This window comes from Rhinolophus sinicus, linkage group LG06 (genome assembly GCF_036562045.2).
Source record: "Rhinolophus sinicus isolate RSC01 linkage group LG06, ASM3656204v1, whole genome shotgun sequence".
In the NCBI taxonomy this organism is placed as follows: Eukaryota; Metazoa; Chordata; class Mammalia; order Chiroptera; family Rhinolophidae; genus Rhinolophus; species Rhinolophus sinicus.
The window spans coordinates 41,884,638-41,908,049 of NC_133756.1; the positions used below are offsets into that span (position 1 = coordinate 41,884,638).

The following is a 23,412-nucleotide window of genomic DNA, read 5'->3' on the forward strand; positions in this document are numbered from 1 at the left end:
AGGTGCTATAACTTTCTTAGTGTGTTTATATATATTTTTTTAATTCAGTGGAATTTATAATCTTAGTTTGTTGGTTTGTGAGATCAAGTGTGGTAATACAGTTAATGAAAGATAACTTTCATTCTTCAGGGATCAAATCAGTTTGAATTTGTTGATGGAGTTGGTCATATAATTTTTGTTTTTTCCCTTCAGCCAATCCATGATTTGCCCATAGGTTAGCAGGCCAAAGGCAGCTACTTAGAACCAAACTAACTTTTGATTTGCAAAGTCATTAATTTAATCTGGTACTGTGTTTCCCCCAAAATAAGACATAGCTGGACCGTCAGCTCTAATGCATCTTTTTGAGCAAAAATTAATATGAGACCTGGTCTTATTTTAATATAAGACCAGGTAATATAATATAATATAATATAATATAATATAATATAATATAATATAATATAATATATACCAGGTACAATATAACATGGTATAAGACCAGGCCTTATATTAATTTTTGCTCCAAAAGACGCATTAGAGCTGATGGTCCGGCTACATCTTATTTTCAGGGAAACACGGTAATAGTTCATAATGTTAAATCTAATAAGATAGGATTTAGAGTTTTTTAGAAAGAGAATGATCAAAAATATAAACAAGTTCCTATCCTAAGCTTAATGAAACAATAATAAGGGTAAAGCCAGATAGTAGGTACATTATTTGGGGTTGGTGTTCAGAAATGGTTCTCATTATATTAGCTGATCTTAGACTTCTGCACGCTACATTTTTTAATGAGGAAATAAGCCCTGGCCAACTAAGTTACCCAGTTGGAACTTTTTTTTCCAAAAACAAAACAAAACACCTGCCTTTCTTTTTTACTTATATTACTTGCAACACAAATAAAAGATGTTTATTACATAATTATGTATAAAATTACTTCTACCCCCAAAAACTTGATATATTGTATTAGTAGGGAGGACATCAACTCACTTTTCTATGGAATTTTTATTTTCAATATTGCTTAATTATAACTATATTTCAGTGAGTGTTACCAAAGCATTTCATTATTTATTAGACATTGACTTTTTAAAATATTTTGTCTGCTTATTAAATAATTTATACTTAGGTATTTGAAAACATTTCATTTTGATAATTGACAGCAAATAACAAATCAGACTGGGCTGACTACTATGTGCTTTATTTTGAAATTTGTTCAGACTTTAGATTCCAATTTGTCTAGGTTGTTTAGAAATATAAATTAACTAAAACAATAACATTTAGAAATAAAATTTGAGACATAGATTTACAAGTATGCTTTTAAAAAATAAATGTCAATTACCATTGATTAGTATAGAGTTATGTTGCAAAATGTTGATTCTTTCACACTCATATATCACAAAATCAAACTCAGCATGAGTTCTGTGAAATTGTTCTACCATAAGGAACTATTCCATTTACTCTGCATATTTTTTGCATAAAACTTCTTTCAAACTCATAGGAGATAAGGCCAGCACAAGCGTGAACAGAAAAAGTTAAAAAAAAAAAAGATTTAAATAAGCCACATCAATATTAGTGTGCCTTTGGCTTAAAAATATTTGTCACATTTCACTATATTTCACATTAACTCTTTGTTGATATGAAGCACATGTCTGTTATTTCAATCATTGTCTTTTGTATCCCATAGATTTTTCTTTGATTACAGAGGAAAAACTATTAGAGCTTACATAGAAAAATAGTAATTGTTTCTTTCAACAGCATTGTTCAAAATTTTTTAAATTAGTTATTTACTAAAATAGGGAGAGGGAAAAAATGTCTCTTTCATCTAATGCAGTTGATCATGACAAATCTACCCTTTCCTTGGTTAGGCTAGTGGAACAGTTACCTGCCCTGGTACTATTGGTCTGGAATCTGTTTCTCAAGATGAGCTTAGTAGTTGCATGAAAGAGAATTTCTTATTGTACCAGAAGGTCACAGTTTTCTCTGTTTTAAATGATAGGTGGTCCAGGAAGTGGAAAGGGTACTCAAAGTTTGAAAATCGCAGAACGTTATGGATTTCAATACATTTCAGTGGGAGAATTACTGAGAAAGAAGATCCACAGTACCAGCAGCAATAGGAAATGGAGTCTTATTGCCAAAATAATTACAACTGGAGAATTGGCCCCACAGGTACTGCTGTATAATTTGCATTTATTTTGCCGTTTTTATACCAGTTGTGAGTATACTAAGTTTAACTGTGATTTTGCATCTTTTTTTCTTTATGAAAGGAAACAACAATTACAGAGATAAAACAGAAATTGATGCAAATACCTGATGAAGAGGGCATTGTTATTGATGGATTTCCAAGAGATGTTGCCCAGGCCCTATCTTTTGAGGACCAAGTAAGAATGTCTTCTTATATTTTAAATGACTTAATTTTCACTTAAAATCTTGAGTTGAAAAAAAAATGATTTTTTGGGGGGGAGACTTGCTGTTATTTGGAATGAATTCTGGTCTGAAAACAGGCAAGTACATCAGTGTGGGTTGGCAGAAGTTCATTTCTTTGGTGCTTAAAAACTGAAGAGTCTCTGCCAAAAAGAAAAGATAAAAACTAATAATAGAAATAATTGTTTTTATTAAAAATGCTAATCTCTGTAATCTTTATTTCAAAATACTTTCCCTAAGATTGTATTTTTAATCTTTAGTTACGAAAAGCAAGCCTTATTCAGTACTGCCCAGGATATAAAACATCACCTGTACTTACTCGTATATTGTTCCCAATGAAGGAAGCCCTCTTCATTGGGCTTAATTCTAATTGCTCTGGCTTTTTAGAGAGAAAAACTAGAAAAATCAATATTGTTGTTGTTATTGCTGCCACGTGATATTGCTGTTTAAAATGAGTGCTGTGGCAGCCATTCCCATGTGATTCTTGGCTCTTGGTGGAAGCATGATAGCCAGGCAGGCAGGCATTGCATCCAACCGTGGTCTACCTTATGTATGGAATGAATGTATTTGGCGGGCACAAGCGGAAAAAGCTATTTGATTCTCTCTCTATTGCTTTTCAAACATGCTATGTCATGTCTTTCTCTTTCCTCCCCTGGATAATAACTCAGGGAGACCCCATATCTTTTCTGGTCACTTTAAAAACATTAACAGCTACTCTCATTTTTCAGGTATTAAAAAGCCCAGTCCACAATTACTGTATCTCAATAAAAGTGGGAAAACATTTTAATTAAAAAAAAAATAGCCTTGTTCAATCTAAATCAAAACTGTACTTTCTCAGTCAATTTCACATATCTCTGCTATCCTCAGACTGCACCTGGTTCAGGATCAGATACTTAAAGCAATGTCTCAGAATACTGCAGCTCTTCCTCATGTGGCTTGCAGTGAGCGGGTAGGGGAAAGGGGCAGGAAATACACAATTCTCCAGGATCTCGCTCTGGATACCAGATCAATCTCCTCCTTCTCTTATACAGCCTGGACTCAGGTGATGGGTCAAGGGTCAAAGTACTGATTTGGGGATACCTGTTCGCAAGTTCTATAGGGTGGTCTGGGATCTATCTCTCTCTTTAGAAGGTGCTGTCACTTGCATGTACTAGTCTCAACCGCACTCTGAGTCTGGAGAAGTCCGTTTTAACATCTTCTTAGGTTGGTCTTATAGCAGCCTGGAGGTTCTTGGCCACTGTGGGCAGTATAGTGGTACCCGAGAGCGATGCTGCCCCAGCTGACCTGCAGGAATTCAGAGGGCACCGAGGCAAAGTTGAAGTGTTTACGTAAAGCAAAGTGTTAGGGGCAGGCCTGATTACTCCACACCCTGTGGATGGTTACGCTCCTATGGTATCTTTTATTCTGGTACCATTTCTGACAGCAAATATGTGGGGATTTCCCACACCAGATCGCCAATCCTTTAACACCAACTAGGTGTCCAATAATGGAATTCAACTCTGAGACTATCCGAAGTTAGCAGAGACCCCACAGGTTAAGGGCTCAGTTCCCACCTTCTAATCTCACATTTGGTCTTTCTAGCCACGAGCCCCATTCTGGTGCTACCTAGGGGCCCCACCCTCAGTCACCTTATTATCTTAGACTCCAGTATAGTTAGAAGGAGTTCATTATGAACAACAAAAGACATACCTATCAGGAAATTCCAAGGGTTTTAGAAGCTCTGCGCTAAGAATCAGGCACAAAGACTAAATGTATATTTTTGTTACACCACAGCTCTTCAAGGTTTTTTTCATATGTGGGCACATACACACACGCAGAAATTTTCCCCAAGACTTCCTCACAGGTCCAGGGTATGTGAAAAGAGCAATTTCCGATGTCAGCCATACACTCATACTGGTGGTGGTAAGACCAGTGTAACAAAAAGAACTAAAACAAAAAGACCTAACACTTAAGTGGCGTATAAGACAAAGAAGTATGTTTTTCTGTTAGGTGATAGCATCAGAGTGAACAGCCCAGATCAGCTGTGCAGCTTTTCTCCTTGAAGTCATTTAGGGATCAGGGTTCCTTCCACGTTGTTTTTCTGCCGTCTCCTAGGACACTGTCACCATCTGTATGGTCAAAGCAGGGTTGCCATCACATATGGGTTCCAGCTGGCACACAAAGGAAGAAAATGTGACAGGCTGAAGTCTCAGCTCTGGAAGTAACATCCATCACTTCTGCGCATGTGCTGTTGTTGAGAATTTAGTCATGTTGTAACTGTGGGAAATACAATCGAGCTGGGCAGTCAGGTGCCTGGCTACAGTTCTGTTACTATGGAAGGATGGGAGAAGTAGCTAGCAGCTTCTACCACAGTTTGCCCCTCCAGACATCCAAATGTCTGCATGCTTCCTTCTTCCCACACATGGAATGTACTTGTTTACTCCCCAAGGAAAACAACTCCGGGTCCCACCGTCTAGTTCAAAAGTCAAGGATCTTTCCTTGATGTGCAGTTCTCTCTGTTAGGTCCAGGTTTCACTCTTCATACTCAGTCACCTGTAAACTAAACATCAAATTGTCTTCCCTCCCTGTCACCAATAAACAGTAGGAGAGCAAGACCAGGAGAAGTTAAATAAAGGCTCCTATTCAGAAAAAGGAAGTTTGGCAATATACATATATGGTAGTCCCAGAATGGTCCTTGGCCTGGCGTGCAGGCCTTCCCTGGGCTAGCCCGCTGGCAACTCCTTTGTCTCACGGAGTAACTCTTTATCCATTTTCATCGGAAGGCCCCGGCCCTCTGAGAAGTCCTTCCTGCTATCCTTGTCCTTGCATGGCCACATCAGAGTGCTGTGTTGGGGACTCTGTCCTCCCTGCGAGCTATTTTAAGTTTGAAAAAAACCATAAGCTTTTAGTTGCTTTGGCAAAACCATTTCCTCAAAAATTTGGTAGACTTCTCTTTCTGTCTCCAGTTACTTCCATATGCCTGTAACCACACCCGCAATTCTCTTTCTGGATATAGCATTAAACTACTTTATTATTTTGTTTTCTCATTTTGCTGGCAGTTACCTTGAGGCCATATAAAACAACAGGCTAGGGTAGGAAGACTATAGTCTGGGTTTTGCCTCAGGGCTGGACCCTCTTTTTTTTTTGGAAGTGGAAGTTAATGGGAGTCCTTTGAGCAATAATAGCCTAGTCTTCTGCTGTTTGGAGGCATAGAAGAAGTTGGCGTTTTCAAACTTTCTTTTTTCTTTATCTGTTTGCAAATTGGCCAGTACTTTCTTGGGTGTATCTCTTTCTCGGAATATGTTGCTAAGGCGACAGAAAGCTGTCAACACATACCAACATTCTAGCTCTTTCTAGCTATTTCTTCTCATATAGGAACACGACCTGCCTTCCAAATTATCACAAGTAATAGTTGTACCAATTAGTTTGCAATAGCATAACAAGGGTCATCAACTAGCCCAAAATATCTGTGCCCTTGCTGCCTGAGCAAAGCAATGGCACATACTTTAGTTTTGATATAGTCGTGCCCCCCTTATATTATGTAGAGTAAGTACAAGATGCTATAATAAAAAGACAAAATGATATGATGGCATAACACAGAAACTTATGTTTCTGTACATAACAGCCACACTGTGAGTGAGAGCAGGGTAGCTTCAGTCCTCACAGGCATTCAGAGATGCTGCACGGTCTTTCCAAGTCATTGTTCCTCCAACCCCTAGTGCAGTGGTTTTCAATTTTTTTTTGGTCTTGGGACCAAATAGTTTAAAAACTATTAAAGACATCAAAAAGCTTTCATTTACATGGACTTTACCTATTGATATTTACCATATGAGAAATTAAAACTGAGAAATTTAAAACTATTTATTAAGTCATCTTAAAATAGCAATAAATTCATACAGGTTGATATAAATAGCACATCTTTATAATAAGCAACCATATTTTCCAAAACAAAAAACAGAAAATAGTGATAAGAGAGGCATTGCTTTACATTTTTGCAAATCTCTTTAGTTTCTACCATAGCAGAAGAGAGCTGGATTCTTATGTCTGGTTTTGCATTCCAGCTGCTGTGACACCACACTTCAAGTAACCACTGAAAAACTCTCTTGTACATTTGTGAGAGAATGAGAGTGAAAAGAGCACATAGTGTCTTAGGGTTAATATAAACACAGTTTTGATCTGTAGCCTCCTGAAAGAGTCTCAGCAATCCCCAGGGGTTTCATGAGCACACTTTGAGAACCACTGTCCTGGGACATGGTTGACATCTGTATGATGAAAGCTAGCTCACTGCTAGTGGCCATGTTCCCGTAGGTTGGAAGGGGAAAAAGAGTGCAGAAGGTACATGCTCCATTTCTTAAATCCCAGACTCCCAGGAAGCACACATCACTTCTCACAGTTCATTGATGAGAACTTAGATCGCATGGCTCAACTTCACAACAAGGGATGTTGGGAAATGTAGTCCTGTGGTCAGGCATGGGCCTGGCTACAAAGCTGTTACTATGGAAGCAGGGAAAACAGATTTTGAGAGATAACTAGCAGTTTCTACCACAAGTGACATGCTGTGCATAGCTCCATCTTGACCTTTCACTCTTGCTTCTCAATCCAAGAGCTGAGCTCTCCCATCTCTCAGGGCTGCTATTTCAAGGGGAAGAGAGGTGAGATAGACTCTCCTTGTCATCATAGTACAGCTCCTATTCTCCTTGCATTTTATAGTAGTTCCTTCCTATCTGAAAACTTTTTTCTCGTCTTTCACCTGATTGTTGAAAAAACGTAACAGATTAGTGAGGAGAAAGCAATCAAGATAGGCAAGGGTGGGAAGTCGAAGATCTCTTCACCACCCACTGAGCATATTGCAGAGCCAAAATTTCGCTCCAGAGCCCAGAGTCCACCGTCAAAGCTTAATAAGCCAGGTTTTTATTAAAGTGGTGGAATTTCATATTCCATGGGAGAGAAAAGCTAGATTTATTTACTGAGGATTTATTAACCAAACAGTAAAGCTGAAACCAAGAACTCTATAATGCTATTACTGAAAATGGGGGAGGAAAGTCTACACCAAATCTATATTTTAAAAAAGTACAATATGTTCAACTATTTGACCCCAGCTGATTTTCCAGTGTTATGTATCTATTTGTGCATTGTACGTGACTGCTTCGTACTTCTCACAGCGACCTGCTCCTTCTGTTTCCTCAGTGCTGTTTGTATGATCCCATAACTTGCTTTTTCCAGTTTGCATTCTGATTTTGAGCTTTATCTGTGTTGATACATATAGATCTACCTCATTCTTATAACCGTTTCATAATGTTACATTCAATAAATATAGCACATCTTATTAGTGGACTTTCAGGTTGCTTAAAATTTCTGCTATTACCAATAACACGATAACTGACATCCTTATACTCATTTCCCTTTGCATATGTCAAAATATCTCTCAGGAATATTTCTAGAAATGGACTTTCTAAGCTACAGGGAAGACGTGTGTGTGTGTGTGTGTGTGTGTGTGTGTGTGTAGTTTAAAATCTATATATTGGATTTTGTTAATATGATATTTAAAAGTGTTCTCAAATAAATTTATGATTACATTATTCCTATTTCCCCACATCTCACAATGCTAAATTTCAAACCATTTTATTTTAGGCGACCTGATGGACTAGAGGTGCTTTTATATTGCTATTTTAATTAGTATTCCCCTAATCACTTGTGAACTGAAACATTTAAAAAATATGTTTAATGGCTATTTGTATCTCTTCTTTTGAGAAAACAAAGGGTGGGGGACTATGCTTTGGACATCAGGATATAATTTAGAGCTCTTTGATTAAAACCACGATATTGGTGCAGAAATATATAAATAGACAAAAGAAATGAGTAGAGAAACCATGGGTCGATCAGTTTCTCTGCTGACTTCATTTGTCTGTTTATATATTTCTGCACCAATATTGTGGTTTTAATTGAAGAGTTCTAAATTATATCCCGATGTCCAAAGCACAGTCCCCCACCTTTTGTTTTTCTTTTCTAAATTGGCTATGCCTATGCATTTACTGTTCTTTATGAAGTTTAGAGTCAGTTTTTCAGACCCATAAAAAAAAAAGTTGAGATTTTTATTTGAATTTCAATATAAATTATATTACACATAGATTAATTTTCAGAGAACTGACATCTTCCCACCCATAAACATTGCCATATCACCCCATTTATTCAGGTTTTGTTTTATGTTCTTCAGTAAATAAAGGTTTATAGTTTTCCATGGAAAAGTTTTGTACCTATTTTGTTAGCTTTGTCCCTAGGTAGTTTGTAGTTTTGCTACTATTATGAATGAGCTACTTTTTTTTTTCTAACAAATTCTTCTTAGTGGTCAGTTGATCTTTGAAGAACTATTGTTTATGAGTGTGTCTGTCTGTCTCTCCCCCAGACAGGCTTCTATTCCATTCTCCTTAGGGCAAAGCTGCCTCATTCTCATTGTAAACTTCCTTTCATTCTCCTTTCTCAGCACTAACCACTTGCATGATCCCTGCACCTACCCTGACAACTTAGCGCATTCCTTTACTATATTGGATTTTAAATGTTTGTTGATTTGAGGTGGAAAATAAATATTAGTGTCATGGATATCCAGAAGAGGGGGGAATCAAGGGATTGCTTAAAAAGTGATCATGAGTTCAATTTCTCAGATCCTCACATAAGTCAGTGGAATTGGTTACAATGTCAAGGGAGGACAGTGGGATTTGATGCTTATTTACTATGTGCTTTTGACCCTCTTGAAGCTCAGTCTTTTCCTTTGAAGAATGAAGATAATCATACCTCACAGGATTGTTGTTAAAATTCAGTAAGATTAGTACTTGTAGTTCTTGGCATAGCTCTTGGCTCATAGTAACCAGTCAACAAAAGGAAGTGGTTATTACTGTTAGACAAGTTGAGGATAAACACTCCATAGATTTACACAGTAAAAGGGCCCTCACCTACTCGTCCCTTCTTTTTGCCAGAGGCTTTGAAGGCAAAAGGGACTTAAGATTCCTTCTAGGGGCTGTTTTCAACTTGATTGATGGAGCCCTTTAGAGGCTACCTGGAGGGTTTAAGACAGCCCAGAACAGCTGTGTTTTATTTTATGTTTGGAGTTTTTCAGGTAAAACTGTTGGAAGAAATTTTTCTACTGCTAGAAATGGCTGGAAACCACTCTAGTCAGTGACCTGTCAGCTGGAGTTCTCGGACATTCACACTGTGAGACAGAAACCACTTGGAACCCCACCAGATAGTGGTGGTGCTCTCAGTACTCATCTTGGTTTTACATAGTTAAACAACCAAAATTCCTTCTGTTCTGTGTACCCTCTTTGGATTCCACCCAGCCTCTCCCTGCCCCACCAAGAGCGGTCCCACAGAGCTGCCTCGTTTCCATTTCCTGGCGAGGCTGGTGAATCCACTTGCATGTGATTTTCATGTGGCCATGGTTTGGTGCCTCCTCTGTCTTGTTTGAGACCTGTGCAGGACTTCTTTGATGGTCAAGTTGGTTGGTTTTCCTCTAAGTACAGTCAAAACAAGACATTTTATGTTTCTGTGACCCAAATGTCCCAAAGAGCCAGACTTTTACTTTCTGTTGTATTTATAGATGCCAGTTGGTGTTCTACTGACCTGATTTTTCCAGTGTTCCTATACTCTTGATTCTGTTTTTGGTGCAAGCAAAGTATATTGTTTCTAGAAATTTATATTTGAATACACATGTCCTATAATTGATTTTCATTGTGTCATCACTTCACCCCACAACACGAGCTGTTGCTATTCCAAGTTTCCAGGTAAGGAAACTAAAGCAGACAAGTTAAATAAGTTGCCTAAAGCCAGGAGCAAGTGAAGACAGAGTTAAGATTCCAAGGGAAGGGATACAGATATTCTAGATCACTAGCTGTCTCTAATCTTGAGGTCATAGTCTAGCAGCCTTTAGGCTGAATATGGGCTTTAGACAACATTTTTTTTAAATGTGTGCCAAATTCTAAAATTGAGAGCTTTCGTATTAAAAAGCAGATTTCTGGCTTGCCTTGAAAATTTTGGAGATTTGGTAATTCCCAGTCTGTATTCCTAAATCTGAGTAATGTTGCTGTCATTGGACAGTGGAGGTGGTCTTTAGTTCATGGCAGCCCTCCAACTCCCACCTCAGTCGGATCTCACCTTTGCATCACTGGCCTAGCCCTTCCAAGGCATTGGAGACCATACCCTACAGTGCCATTTGTCCTCCGCTTGTGTCAGCTGTGTCTGGTTGTAATTGTTGTTTGTCACAACAAAACAAAAACACACAAAGATATGTAGACCCTACATAGGTGACATATGGCTGCCTGAACTAGTGGGGGGTCACACAATCAGCCTATATATTAAATATTTATGCAGCTTAATTTCTCCTACTTACTTGTCAAATTTTTTTAAAAAATTAATTTAAACAGGAGATCTAATATTTCTTCCTGCTCTCCAGTTCACCATCTTGTGTCATCCTCCTGCGGCGCACATATCCTTCTTAAGGGATCATGGACGGGAATTAAATATGTCTGACTCATAACACTTAGAGAGCGTATAGGGGACTAACTGAAGTAATGGCTTCTTTAACACAAATCCAAACTCTTGTTTAAATCAGTAGTTCACCATTGTTTGTTTTCTGAGGTATGTTATTCATAGTTTTGAGGTATGATGTTCTTAGTTAAAGTACTGATGCTTAGTAATAGCAGGGACTAAGCATTTTTACTTGGGTTATAGTGAAGTGGTGGGGGTGGTGGTAATGAAGGTAATTTAAAGCCCCCCACCCCAACCCCAAGCCACAGTAGCTTTCACTAGTGCTTGGGGAGTATTTATTTTAAATAAAGTAATGGAAGCAAGATTATCCCCATAATAATCCACTCTTACTCATTTGCATTCCTTCAGGCTTCTTGAGTAAGAAATAAAGGACTCCAGGGGTTTTGCTTCTGAATGGGTTGTGGCCCATGAGCACACACAGCCCTGGTGAATTCCATTGTGAGATAAAAGTGGGTGAGGCCTGCTGGAGCAGGTATATATGAGCCTTTTAAATTTTTTTCTTTTTCTAGTGGTGATTTCCTGTAGGACCTGTAATTTAGCCTCAACTGTGCCATTTAAAAGGAGCCTAAAAATGCAGTTAAGTTCTGAGTTTGAGCGACATAGGATGTATGAAAAATTCTCACCTAGATACAGATGTTTTCAAAACGCTTAGAGACCAAAGAAATCAATCCTCAGAGGGCTGTCATCCTACTTGCGTAGTAAATTGACTTGACAGACTCATAATTCAATTTGCTGTTCTTATGGGGGACAAATTTGATTTGGTCCTAACAGGGAGTGGTTTAATTTTAATTACACAATTTTTTCCTAAGCATTAGCACTTTCATGCGAAATACTAAAGAAAATGTGGCTATTTCCCCCTGAAACTATTCACTTAGAAGCTTGCTTATAATTATTTAATAATTAGGTTTTGAAATGGAGAATATATTACTAGATGATTATTCATTTATCTTTGATGTGCTATGACTACAAAAGACCATTAAAGTTAAAAGGTTGATGAGATTCTTGTAATTGCCCTATATAAAGTAAAAAGACAATTTCCAAATTTCATACAAAGAAAAAAATCAGAGTTGTCTTTGACTTTGCCATACAAATTAGGTACTGTTGCTGCATAACAAATCACCCAAAACTTAGTGGCTTGAAACAACAATATTTATAATTTCACATGCTTTCTATGGATGGAGAAATCCAGAGCTGCTCAGGTTTTGACTCAGGATCTCTAATGGTGGCTCATTTAAATGTGGCTGAAGGTAGGCTTCTTTATTCACATGTCTGATGCTTAATTTGGAAAGACTCAAAAGAGCTGTGGGCTGAAACAGCTGGAGTTCCTCAGGTATCTCTTCTTATCTTGCCACCTGGGGTCTCAGGGTGGCTGAACTTTACAGCAGCTCAGGGGTCCAAATAGATGTAACCCAGAGAGCAAGAAGGAAGCCCCATTACCTTTTCTAACCTAGCTTCAGAAGTCATTATGTCACTTCTACCACTTTCTGTTCCTTAGAGTCACTAAAGCTGACCCATAGTCAAGGAGAGGGGAATTAGAATAAGGGGAGTGTTAAAGAAATTTGTCAACATGTTTTAAACCACCACACCATGACACTCAATGAATAAATACTAGCCCATTCTTCACTTTGCTCTTATCTGTCCCTTCATTTCCTTTCTTCCTGGTCTTTTCAAGCCAGGTGCTCACTCCAGTCTGTTATCTACCCTTCTTGTCCTTATTCTCTCTACATCCAGTCTGTCATGTGTCCTGATTTATCTTTTAAAAAAGACCACTGTCGTGAATTCATTCCTCTGGTTGAAAGCCTGTAATGCCAACAAATATGTTTCTCTCTATATGGTTTGTATCAGAATCAGGGGCATGCCTTGTTAAAAAATGAGGATTGTTCAAGTCCCTTCTCAAAATTACTGAATTAGAATTTCTGGTGGGTGGAACCCAAGAATCTACACATTACCAAGTTAACAACCTTTAGCAAGGCTGATTCTTAAGCACACTAAAATGCACATTTTAATTCCGTATTTAATAGCACATAGCAAAGGTTCTCAGCCGTAGCATGTCGCCATAGTTATGGAGTAAGCAGGCTATTGCTAATAATACCAAAGTACTGAAATTAGAGCATGTCCAGAATGACCCCAATAATGTCATCTTCAGTGTCTTCACATTTACCTTCTTGAGTGAATAAGAAATTCCTTAGGAGATAAAGAATTTCACATAAGATGTGTTCTCAGTATTAATGTCATAAGGTTCTTGTGTTTCTGTGGAATCACTACCCCCATGCGACCTGATCTGACTCGGACTTCGTTTGTTTTACCACAATCCCTTGGATGTGTTTTATCCTGCTCGTTCCCTATTTGTGTCTCTCCTTGGTAGCCATTTTTTACTTCTTATTAAATCTCACCTTCTCCTCGACACCTTCCCTTAGGATCCCAAGCCTTGGAGATTTCTCTCTATTTTCAGTTTGTTTTGCAAAACATGGTACTGCCTGTAACATTTATATGGCACTTACCATATAGTACCTTAAATTGTTAACTATTAGTTCATCAGATTGCTGGGCCAGTCAGGTTCCAACAGGAAAGATATGGCCCATTCATATAGGCTAAATAGAAGTCTTTAGTAAAGCAGCTATTGAAATGGTATACACAAGACATGAGGAAACTACAAAGGGTAGTTCAACACAATGAGGCTAGTAAAAAGTGGGGTCTGTCACCATTGTTAGGCCTGCAGATGCTAGATGGGGGAGCAGTTACTTGAACTTAGAAAAGAGACAGATATATGAAGAAGACTTCCTTACAGGAGCCTTGACCTTCAGTAGAGAGAAGGAGCCAGCCTATAATGACCCCACAGGATAAGAGCCAAGGGAATAAATACCCAGATGTTCCTCTCCTCCCTTCCTCTGATCTCCCGCTGATGTTTGCCATAGGCCAACACCAACTGGAAGCCAGAGGGCCAGAGAACCCATTGATTCATTTCAAAAGAGTCAATCACCCAGGGCCCAGAGTTGGGGAAAGAATGGTGGAGAATGGAGCTAGAGAGGCAAAGGGAAAATAGACAACACAATTACAAATTTATTAAAGCACAGTCTTGCATCTACTGTTTGTCTTTCTTACAGCCCTGTAATATACTGCATATAGTAGTTGTTAAATAACTATATCTTTATTCTTTGATGCCAGCATACATTGTTTTCAGTTCCCCAGAATGTTTGATAAGGATCAGTGACAAAAGACTTTCTCAATGTTAACGTTTTGTATTTTTTGTACAGTGATTCACTCAAACATAAACTACTGTATTTCCTTAATTTCCAGGCCCAATTCCCTTAATGTCTTTAATAGAAAAGGCCAGTTCCTTGAGAAAATGCAGATACAGTTATAATTTGAATCTCCTAAGTAATTACCAAAAATATAAATTCAAATTAAACTGGCTGTCATATATTTTGGAAACCCAAAGTCCTATTCTCAGATCCTACCAATTTAGCCTCACTGACTATAAACTCATTACATTCTGTGAAAAAATAAATGTGTGCACAAGTGTGTCTTATGTTAGGAAAAAATAATGTCAGAGATGCCGAATTTCTAAAATGAATAAACAGGATAATTTTTTTACCCTACAAAAGGTCTCCTACCTTTATAGAACTATTCAACTGAGATTTTCATTACTTGGGTAAAAGTGAACATACTTTATTTTTTTAAGAGATGCTTTTTAAAAATAAAGACACAGACAGGTTGAAAATAAAGGATGGAAAAAGATATACTATGCAAATACTAAACCTGAAAAGCTGGAGTGACTTCATTGACAGTAGATAAAGTAGACTTTAGGACAAAGAATGTTACCAGAGATAAAGAGGAATATTTCATAGTGATAAAAGGGTCAAGTCATCAGAAAGACATAAAAATTATAAATGTGTATATACTTAATAAAAAAGTTCCAAAATACATGAATCAAACAATTTACAGAAATAAAGGGACACAAATCCACAAATAGACAAACTCACACTCATGGTTGGAAATATTAGCAATCCATTCTCAGTATTTGATAAAAAAAAAAAAAAAAACTAGACAAAATAGGACTATGGGTCTAGAAGATGTGAGGAACAATAAATATATCTAGAATACACCATCCAACCATGGTGCTGTACACACTATTTTCCAGATCAACTGTAGACTAGGCCATTACACTAATATTAATACATTTTAAAAGCTTGAAATCTTGTAGAGTATGTTCTTTGACCACAATGGAGAAAAAACATTCAACATTAGTTCATTAAAAAGAACTCAGCAAACTGGGACTAGAAGGGAATTCCTTTAATCAGATCAGGGACATCTATGAAAAAAAACGTAAAAGTAATATCATACTTTATTTTTGATGATTTCCCCTAAAATTGAGAACTGCAGAGATGTCCACTGTTACTACTTCTATTGAACATTGTACTGGAGGTTCTAAAATAAGAAAAATAAAAAAGCATAAATATAGGAAAGGAAGAAGTAAAACTGTACTTGTAGGTGACATGATTGTTTACAAAGAAAATTCTAAGGAATCTACAAACTGCCTGCCAAAACTAATTAATTTAACAAGGTCACAGAGTACAAGGTCAATATAAAATCAATTGTAGTCCTATATATTAACAATAAATGTCTATATAGTATAAAAACAGGGTGAGCCATCTCTGGCTTATTGTTTAAATTACCAAGATTCCTTATTAAAATATTGACTTAGAAGGATATCTTTTTGTAGTATTATTTGAATAGATAGTTATTGGTACTTGTTTACATATGTGGATGGGCTAGAGGGTAACATACAGTACTTAGGTTTGCATCAGAAAAGTGGTAGCGACTAATTTTCTAATGTGGTGAGTAGCCCTTGATTATGGCATTTAATTTGTTGTAGTCCTCAGTTCATTTTTTTCCCCATGAGTCATGGACAAAAAATATCTTCCCATTCATGCTTTAAATAATACCCTTCATGAGTACACAGATTCATAGAAGCACGAATTTTAGAAACTACTTTATCCTGAATCTTGTAACCGGTTGTCCCTGCATCTGAGGGTTGCTGAGTCATTGCAGAGGCAAAACAAAACTAGGCAAAATAAGCATTTTTCCAATCAGCTGACAGCATACATACAGTTTTTAATACACGGAAATTCTTAGTATTTTTTTTTTAACTTTAAATAGAATCTTCAAATTAAAAAAGCTTGGTAGCTACTGATCTCATTTTGTAAATGAGAAAATTGAGACTGAGTAAGGTTAAGTGACTGGCTGGATTTCACAAATCTAGTTAAAGTAGAGCTAAAGTAAGTAACTCAAACTCCTGAGCTGGAAGAAACAACCCACACTCTTTTGTCCAGGGTTCTTTTCACCCTGTATTGTGTCCCTGAGAATAAAAATGGTTGAATCTAGTCTCAAAAGACTGGGATTTACCATCCAAAAGAAACTCTCTGGAGTTAGATCCAAAAGGTAGTTCCAAAAACATTTTGAACAGTGGACAACATAGTAAAATGAATTTTTAATTTCCCAAAAGGACTATTTGAAGGAGAAAGCACATCCAGTTTTACAAGTCCGTTATATTCTGATATAAATCACTGTTTGTCTTCAGTCATCTCCTCATAACTGTGTTCCAACCATGTCTGAGTTTTATAAATAGTATATTGTCTGGTTTTCTCTGCTGCGTAAATGTATTTGTATGTAAGAAAATATATTTTAATTATATCTGAGGAAAATCTTCTTAAAAGTACCAATTGTTAAGCATTAAAGCAAATTATTAGTGCCAACCATTCTACTTGCCTCGAAACTTTTAGAAATTCTTTAATATTACTTTTGCACACAATAAACACTATTTACTGAATGAATGAGTAAATGAATTAGTGAATAATAAAATGGTTAATGGTTTAAACCCTCTGGTGGGCCTTTCCATATCCATGGTTCTTTGATTTCTATTAAAATTTAATAATGAACCTTCTAAAAATTTACTCAAGTATGTTTTATTTGAACTACCAAATATTCTAATGAATATTATTCTTTAGGCAGTGTGTATGTATATATGTGTAAATATACATATAGATAGATGGAAAGGACAGGAAAGGAGAAAAGAAAGAAAAGAAAAATACACACACACACAAGAAATATTTGGAAAGGGTTTTCGGCTCTGATTTGTTTCTGCCCAAATCACTCATACATTTCAAAGAACTAAATTAATAATCTAAAAATATCCTGTTAGAGTGATTATACTTCAGTGCTCTGGCTCCCTGATAGAACAGAAAGGCCAAGGTGAAGGCAGCTGCTTCTGTGGCCAAAAGAGACTCGAAAGTCTGGTTTCAAATCAATGGCATCAGCACAATTTGAAAAGACCCATTCTTACAATAGCTGTTATCTTCTAGAGCCTTGGAAAATTACTCATTTACTAGTGAGAAAATCAGCTAAAAATTCGCTCACTGAAAATGCAGAGTATAACAGTAAAAGTGGACATCAACAATTTTGATAAATAACTTCATTGGTTTTAATTAAAAATAAAAAAACCTATTCTGCCCACCACTACTTAACATTGAAATCCAGTTGTGTGTGTGTGTGTGTGTGTGTGTGTTCATTATGCCTATAGAATGAGACTGAAACAGAGCCACCTCACTAGTGTGCATAAACCAGCAGTAGCAAAAAGATTTCATCTTGTAGCAAAAAGATTTCATCATATTCAAATGGTAATCGATTCCTGCCTGCTATGTTGAGGTTTTTGAAGCTAAATCGAGAGTGTTGTGATCATTATCAATGATGATCCTCTGCCCATGCCAGATAGAAAGCCTCTGAGATGGGCCATATCTGTGCTGTACAGACTGGAGATCATAACACTTTGAATTCCCATCCCAGATGTTCTAGAACCCTGAATCTTTCAAGCCATTTGTTAGATCTTTATAGGGAAAAGAATAAAAACTTTACCCTTTTCCTAGAAGTGGGATTGTATTTGAAGGAGCATGAGGTTGGATAGGGGTACCCACAGAGACTATTCCTGATTGTCAGAAAAAATCCTGATTTCACATAGTCTACTGGTCACTTCATTGGGTAGTCTTTCAGCTTAGTTTGCTACCCTGGATGTGATGACAGCTATCAGACCATCATCTTCTAAAATAAACCCTGAGTCCATTACATTGTTATGCCAAAGCAATTCAGAGCTGGAGGCCAGATTATGAGCTACTGTTCTGATACAAAATATTTCTGGTGCTTGGTAGTACTCAGCAAAATCCCACTAAGTAAACGAGTGAGTGAGTGATAGAATGATTTGATTGTATCAGCAGACTTTCTCATAGGTCTATTTTTGCCTACCAAACATAAACTGAATATAACTTCTTTGTTCCCTACACAATTTCCCCAGAAAAAGCAGGGCCCTGGAACGTTTCTGGGGAAAGAAGCCATTCCATATAGTCATGTGGTATTCACATCGGTCACAAGTTTCCAGAACTCCAGGTCCTCTTCTGTGCCTCTATTGTACCCTGCCCTGGCTTCCATTTGGAACTGTATCCCAATAGAGTGGAATTTCCATATAACTTCACTGTGTTGAAATAACACTTTATGTGTTTGCTTCCATATTGGATTGGGAGGTACTTGTGGGCAGGGACCACATCTTACCCATCTTGCATCTCTTTCATCTAGTATGGTAGTTGGCTCATAGTAGATGCTCAATAAATGTTTGTTGACCTGAAATGGACCCCTATGGATACATTTCCAAGTGATGCTAGAACTCTACTTATCAGAAGATTTTTTGTAATATATTTTATTTTTTCAGTTACAGTTGACATACAATATATTAGTTTCAGGTATATGACATAATGATTAGACATTTATATAACTTATGAGGTGATCACCCAATAATCAGGAAATTTTTTTTTTAAAAAAAGAAAAAGAAATGAATGAAAGAATAGTGACCTAGTTTAACTACCTGTAGGCACATATTAAAATTTTAATTGTGAATTGAATGAATATAAGAATGAAGGGCTCTTCCTTAGGATATTCAAGAAAATCTTGAGAACAAGATGTCTTAAATATATGTTTCAAATTCTGGCTGGAATTGGTTTGGGTCTTAATGCCTCAAATGTTGTCTGAGGATATGAGTTTAAATTATTTTTCTTCATTATCAGTATCAGTGAGACTAGTTATTCTAAGCTAAGCGAAGCAGAGATATAGTAATGTCTGAGGAATAGAGTGGAATACTATTACTCCTTTTCCAGCCAGTAATAACTTAATAGTCTTTTCTGAATTTCCGTGGAGATTGTTTTTGTATTTGAGTGAATAATAAACACCACAGATAAGTGTGAAATAGAACTGTGAGGCATGCATCTTCTTTTGAAGTGGTAACTTCTTTCAGCCATACAAATCCAGAAAGCTTATACCTCTGAGAAAGATAACGTTTTTTTGCAATGACACCAGTGTTTTTAAAAAGCATTTCCAACTAAACTTCAAAAGAAAATCTTTAATAATAGCATTTTGTGGGGAATTTTCAGCCTATTTTCCACTCAGTATGTCTAGGCATGTAGTATTAAAGGAACTATTAAATAATTTTTATCTATTTTATATTCCTATATCAGTTAGCATTTAATATACTCTTTAATTTTATTTTCCTCCAAGAAATGCTTTTAAAAGATGTGAAAATTTGCCACTTGCTTTAAGAATTTCAAAACCACTTTTCTAATGCTTCCTTTGAATGGATGCAATATATCTCAAAGCATAAAATTCACTTGTCTAAAACAGGTAGATCAGAGAGAAACTTCACTGTTCTTGCTTTTTAAAATGAATATATTTTATATAATAAAATTAAAATATATACAACTATTTACTAGCTTCATTAATTTTTGAAAACTGATTGCTGTACAGATCAAATAGGGATCTGGAGCACATGATCTTTAAGAATCCTTCCTTATGTTCTTTGCTTCCTTCCACAAATTTATAACATAGTAGATAATATGAGGTCTGACAATTAAGTTCGCGAACTTGTTGCAATTGTGTTGCTAACCTTTTTTGATATCGGAGGGATTATTCATTATGAATTTGTACCAACTGGACAAACAGTTCTCCAAGTTTACTATTTGGAAGTGCTGAAAAGGCTGCATGAAAAAGTTAGACGACCTGAGCTTTTCACTGACAATTCATGGCTCTTGCATCATGACAATGCACCAACTCACATGCACTGTCTGTGAGGGAGTTTTTAGCCAGTAAACAAATAACTGTATTGGAACACTCTCCCTAACTCACTTGATCTGGCCCCCAATGACTTCTTTCTTTACCCGAAGATAAAGGAAATATTGAAAGGAAGACATTTTGATAACATTCAGGACATCAAGGGTAATGTGATGACAGCTCTGATGGCCATTCCAGAAAGAGTTTCAAAATTGCTTTGAAGGGTGCACTAGGCGCTGATGTCAGTGCATAGCTTCCCAAGGGGAGTACTTTGAAGGTGACTGTAGTGATACTCAGCAATGAGGTATGTAGCACCTTTTCTAGGATGAGTTTGTGAACTTCATTGTCAGACCTCATATGTGTCAGGTTTGTGTCCACACACCAACAACAGGATCTCATGGATAATTACTCCCATTGTCAATACTATGGATTTAAAAGTTAAATGTTTGTAAAGAGGCAAGGTACAGAGAGGTGCTGGTTTAGAAGTTAGCTAAATGGTGAGCATATGTTGAGATCATACCTTCTTCAAGGTCTGTGCCAATGGTGATTTTCTTGTCTGGGTCTAAAAACATCATCCAATGTCATCACCCAATCCTTTGATTGCTTCTTAATAGATACTCTTTGCTGTGGTCTAATCAGTCATTCATCTCATGCACTAGTAATGAAGAGTTTAGAAACTGACCACTATGAGCCAGGCAGGCATGGCTCATCCCTCAGGTGTAGAAACAGTTGATGTACTTTTGGACTCGCCAATTTGCCTTCATTCCTGTCTCCTCTCCAATCTCAGAAAGTCCTTTGGTTTTATTGCAGGGCTGTTAACCTAATGCTGGCACTAATGGTTCCCCCAATTTCCTAAATGACCATTAAAATCAAGCACATGTATAAAGACAATTAAGAAAACAGATCATGCTTTGCATTATATTTTATTTGACCTCTGTTCATAAAGGGACACATCATTGTAGAGAGGTCAGGCTCATGAGCTCTTCCAGATGATCCTCTTGCCTCCAGTTTCTCCCCATCCAGCCTGCCCTCTGCACTACCACTGATACTCATTCTAAGGCACAAAATGAAACGTGATACTCCCGTGTTTATAAGGTAAAACCCCAACTACTCAGTGTGGAAGCTGATGCCAACCCATCTAGTCTCAGTCTGCCTTTCCAGAACTTCAACTTCTGGCTCATAATAGGGTCTTAGTGAACATTAGAAGAAAGACTAAGTGAATGAAGTCATTGCCTGTATAATCAAATTAGTGGTGGGGTAAAAACATTCTGGAAAAAATAGAATTGTAAGTTTACATTCATTTCCATATTGTCGACCTGGTATATATTAAACAAACCTTTAATCTTGTCCTCTTCATTAAATGTTTATATCTTCACAGCTTAATGTACCCCAACTACTTTTATTGAAATGAAGATTTGCACCATAAATAGCAAACCACAGAAGTATACGTTTCATAATCTGATAGTTTTTTGAAACCATTAATGATATACTCTGTTCAGCAGATATGATTAATGTGGCTTGTGACAAATTGTGAAAGACAAAATAACCTAGGTAACTACTTAACTAAAGGAAAAGAAACAATGTGCATTTTGAACTATAGGAGATTAGCACAGGGTCATGGAAATTGATAGAATATAGCTTTTGAACAAGAAATTCCCAAACTATAAAAATAAGATTTCACATGTTAGTTGTTTCCCTATGTTAGTTTCTTTCATTTTTGTACTTAATCATATTGCTGTACTTTAGGGTTTTGTTGTTGTCATTATTTTACTGTTAAAAGACCCTGCAACTTCAATAAGCTCCTGTTTTGAGCACTGATATATATATAGTTTCTTATAATATAAAGCAGAGGTTAAAACACAGCTTCCTGAGTCCCATCTCTGGAGATTCTGATTCAGTAGAACAGAGTGGAGCTTTTGAATTTGTACATCTAACAAGCTTCCAGGATATGCCCACATAAGGGCCTCTAATGCAAGGAATACTCTTTCAGTAACATAGCTGTAGTCTCCTTCACATTGTTATCAGAATTTGCCTTAGCAAAAGAGATTTCATTTAATTCATGTATTTCATGTAATTGTAATAATAATAATAGAGAGGGAGGTGGTATTTGTCTTGGAGAAGAGAAGGCTTATAGAGAATATGGTTAACTGACATCAGGTAATATAAGAATTGCCATATGGAAGTGGCCTCTTCTTTATTCCCATGTTTCCTTAGACATTGTGCTAATAATACTGTTTTATAATTATTTCTTCACTCAACTACCAGACTATGAGCTCCATAAGGTCAGGGAAAGTGTCTTATTCTGCTTTCTAATCAGAGCCTAATACCCAGTACCTACCGCTCACTGGAAACAGGAGATTAAAATTTTGAGGAACAACAAATCCTATCCTCAGTCTGTCAGTCCTCCATCATGACCCTTAAATCAATGCATACAGGGACAACAACAAAAAAAAGTTTTTTACTGTGAGACTTTGTCTCAAGACCATCCTTTGAACCACGTGGAGAATTCCTGCTATCCAGGCTACTGGAAGACTAGAGCCCAGGACCAAGCAGGCCAGAAGACCTCCTCCAACCCTAATCTCACCCCCAAGTCTCAGATTGTAACCACTGTTGTCACAGAAACATCAATCCAGAGAATTCCCATGGAGGAGAAGACAGGGAGTAGAGCCAGAAAACCGTAAGTTGTGCTGGTTCTTAGAGCTGCCCAATGCAGGCCTTCTGACAATTCAGTCCAGCAGATCTCACTAGCAGCACAGAAAGAAGCAGTTCAAAAAGAAAGATGAGAATCAGAAAGAAAGAGACATGGATATCACTTCTCCAGTCCCTTGGAAATAAAAGAGGATCCTAGGTGAGAGGAAACACACCCCTACCTAGTATTATAGCTCTGCGAAAAGTCTTGCTCTGACCAACTTTCGCCACACTTTTTCTCCTCAAAGTGAAGAGGGGGAGATGAGGAACCATGAAAGAGGAGTCCTGAACTTGCTTTCCTTAGAGATTAAAATTCTCCTACTTTTTATCCTTTTCAATAAACCCAAGGGTCTTAATAGCTCAGGTCGTAGAGTTTATAACCAAGCGGGGTGATTGCAGAGCCCATACATATTAACTGAGAAAAGAGGGTAGACCAAAACAAAAAAGAAAAAGATACCAGAACTTCATTTTTGCCAGGGTCCCAGTTCATCTGTTCCAGTGTCTAGAATCTTCCACTGGTAAACATTAAACTTTATTTGGAAAATCCCCCATCAAGACATTAATTGCTTAACCCATCCTGGGGGGAAAAATATCTACCTGTTTAGATTATGTCCTCTCTAGAAGACTGATGTCTAAAAGATTCTCATCTTGTAAATTGCATACTTT

At 37.0% G+C, this 23,412-nt stretch overlaps 1 protein-coding gene across 2 annotated transcripts in view; it reads left to right on the forward strand.

Moving 5' to 3' along the window:
* AK5 (adenylate kinase 5) overlaps nucleotides 1–23,412 on the forward strand; it is a 202,633-nt gene that overhangs the window by 12,220 nt on the left and 167,001 nt on the right. For both annotated transcript variants that reach the window (XM_019743342.2, XM_019743343.2), the window contains exons 4-5: nucleotides 1,973–2,142; nucleotides 2,241–2,354. In XM_019743342.2, coding sequence (XP_019598901.2) covers nucleotides 1,973–2,142; nucleotides 2,241–2,354 — 284 coding nt within the window. The remainder of the gene's footprint in view (nucleotides 1–1,972; nucleotides 2,143–2,240; nucleotides 2,355–23,412) is intronic.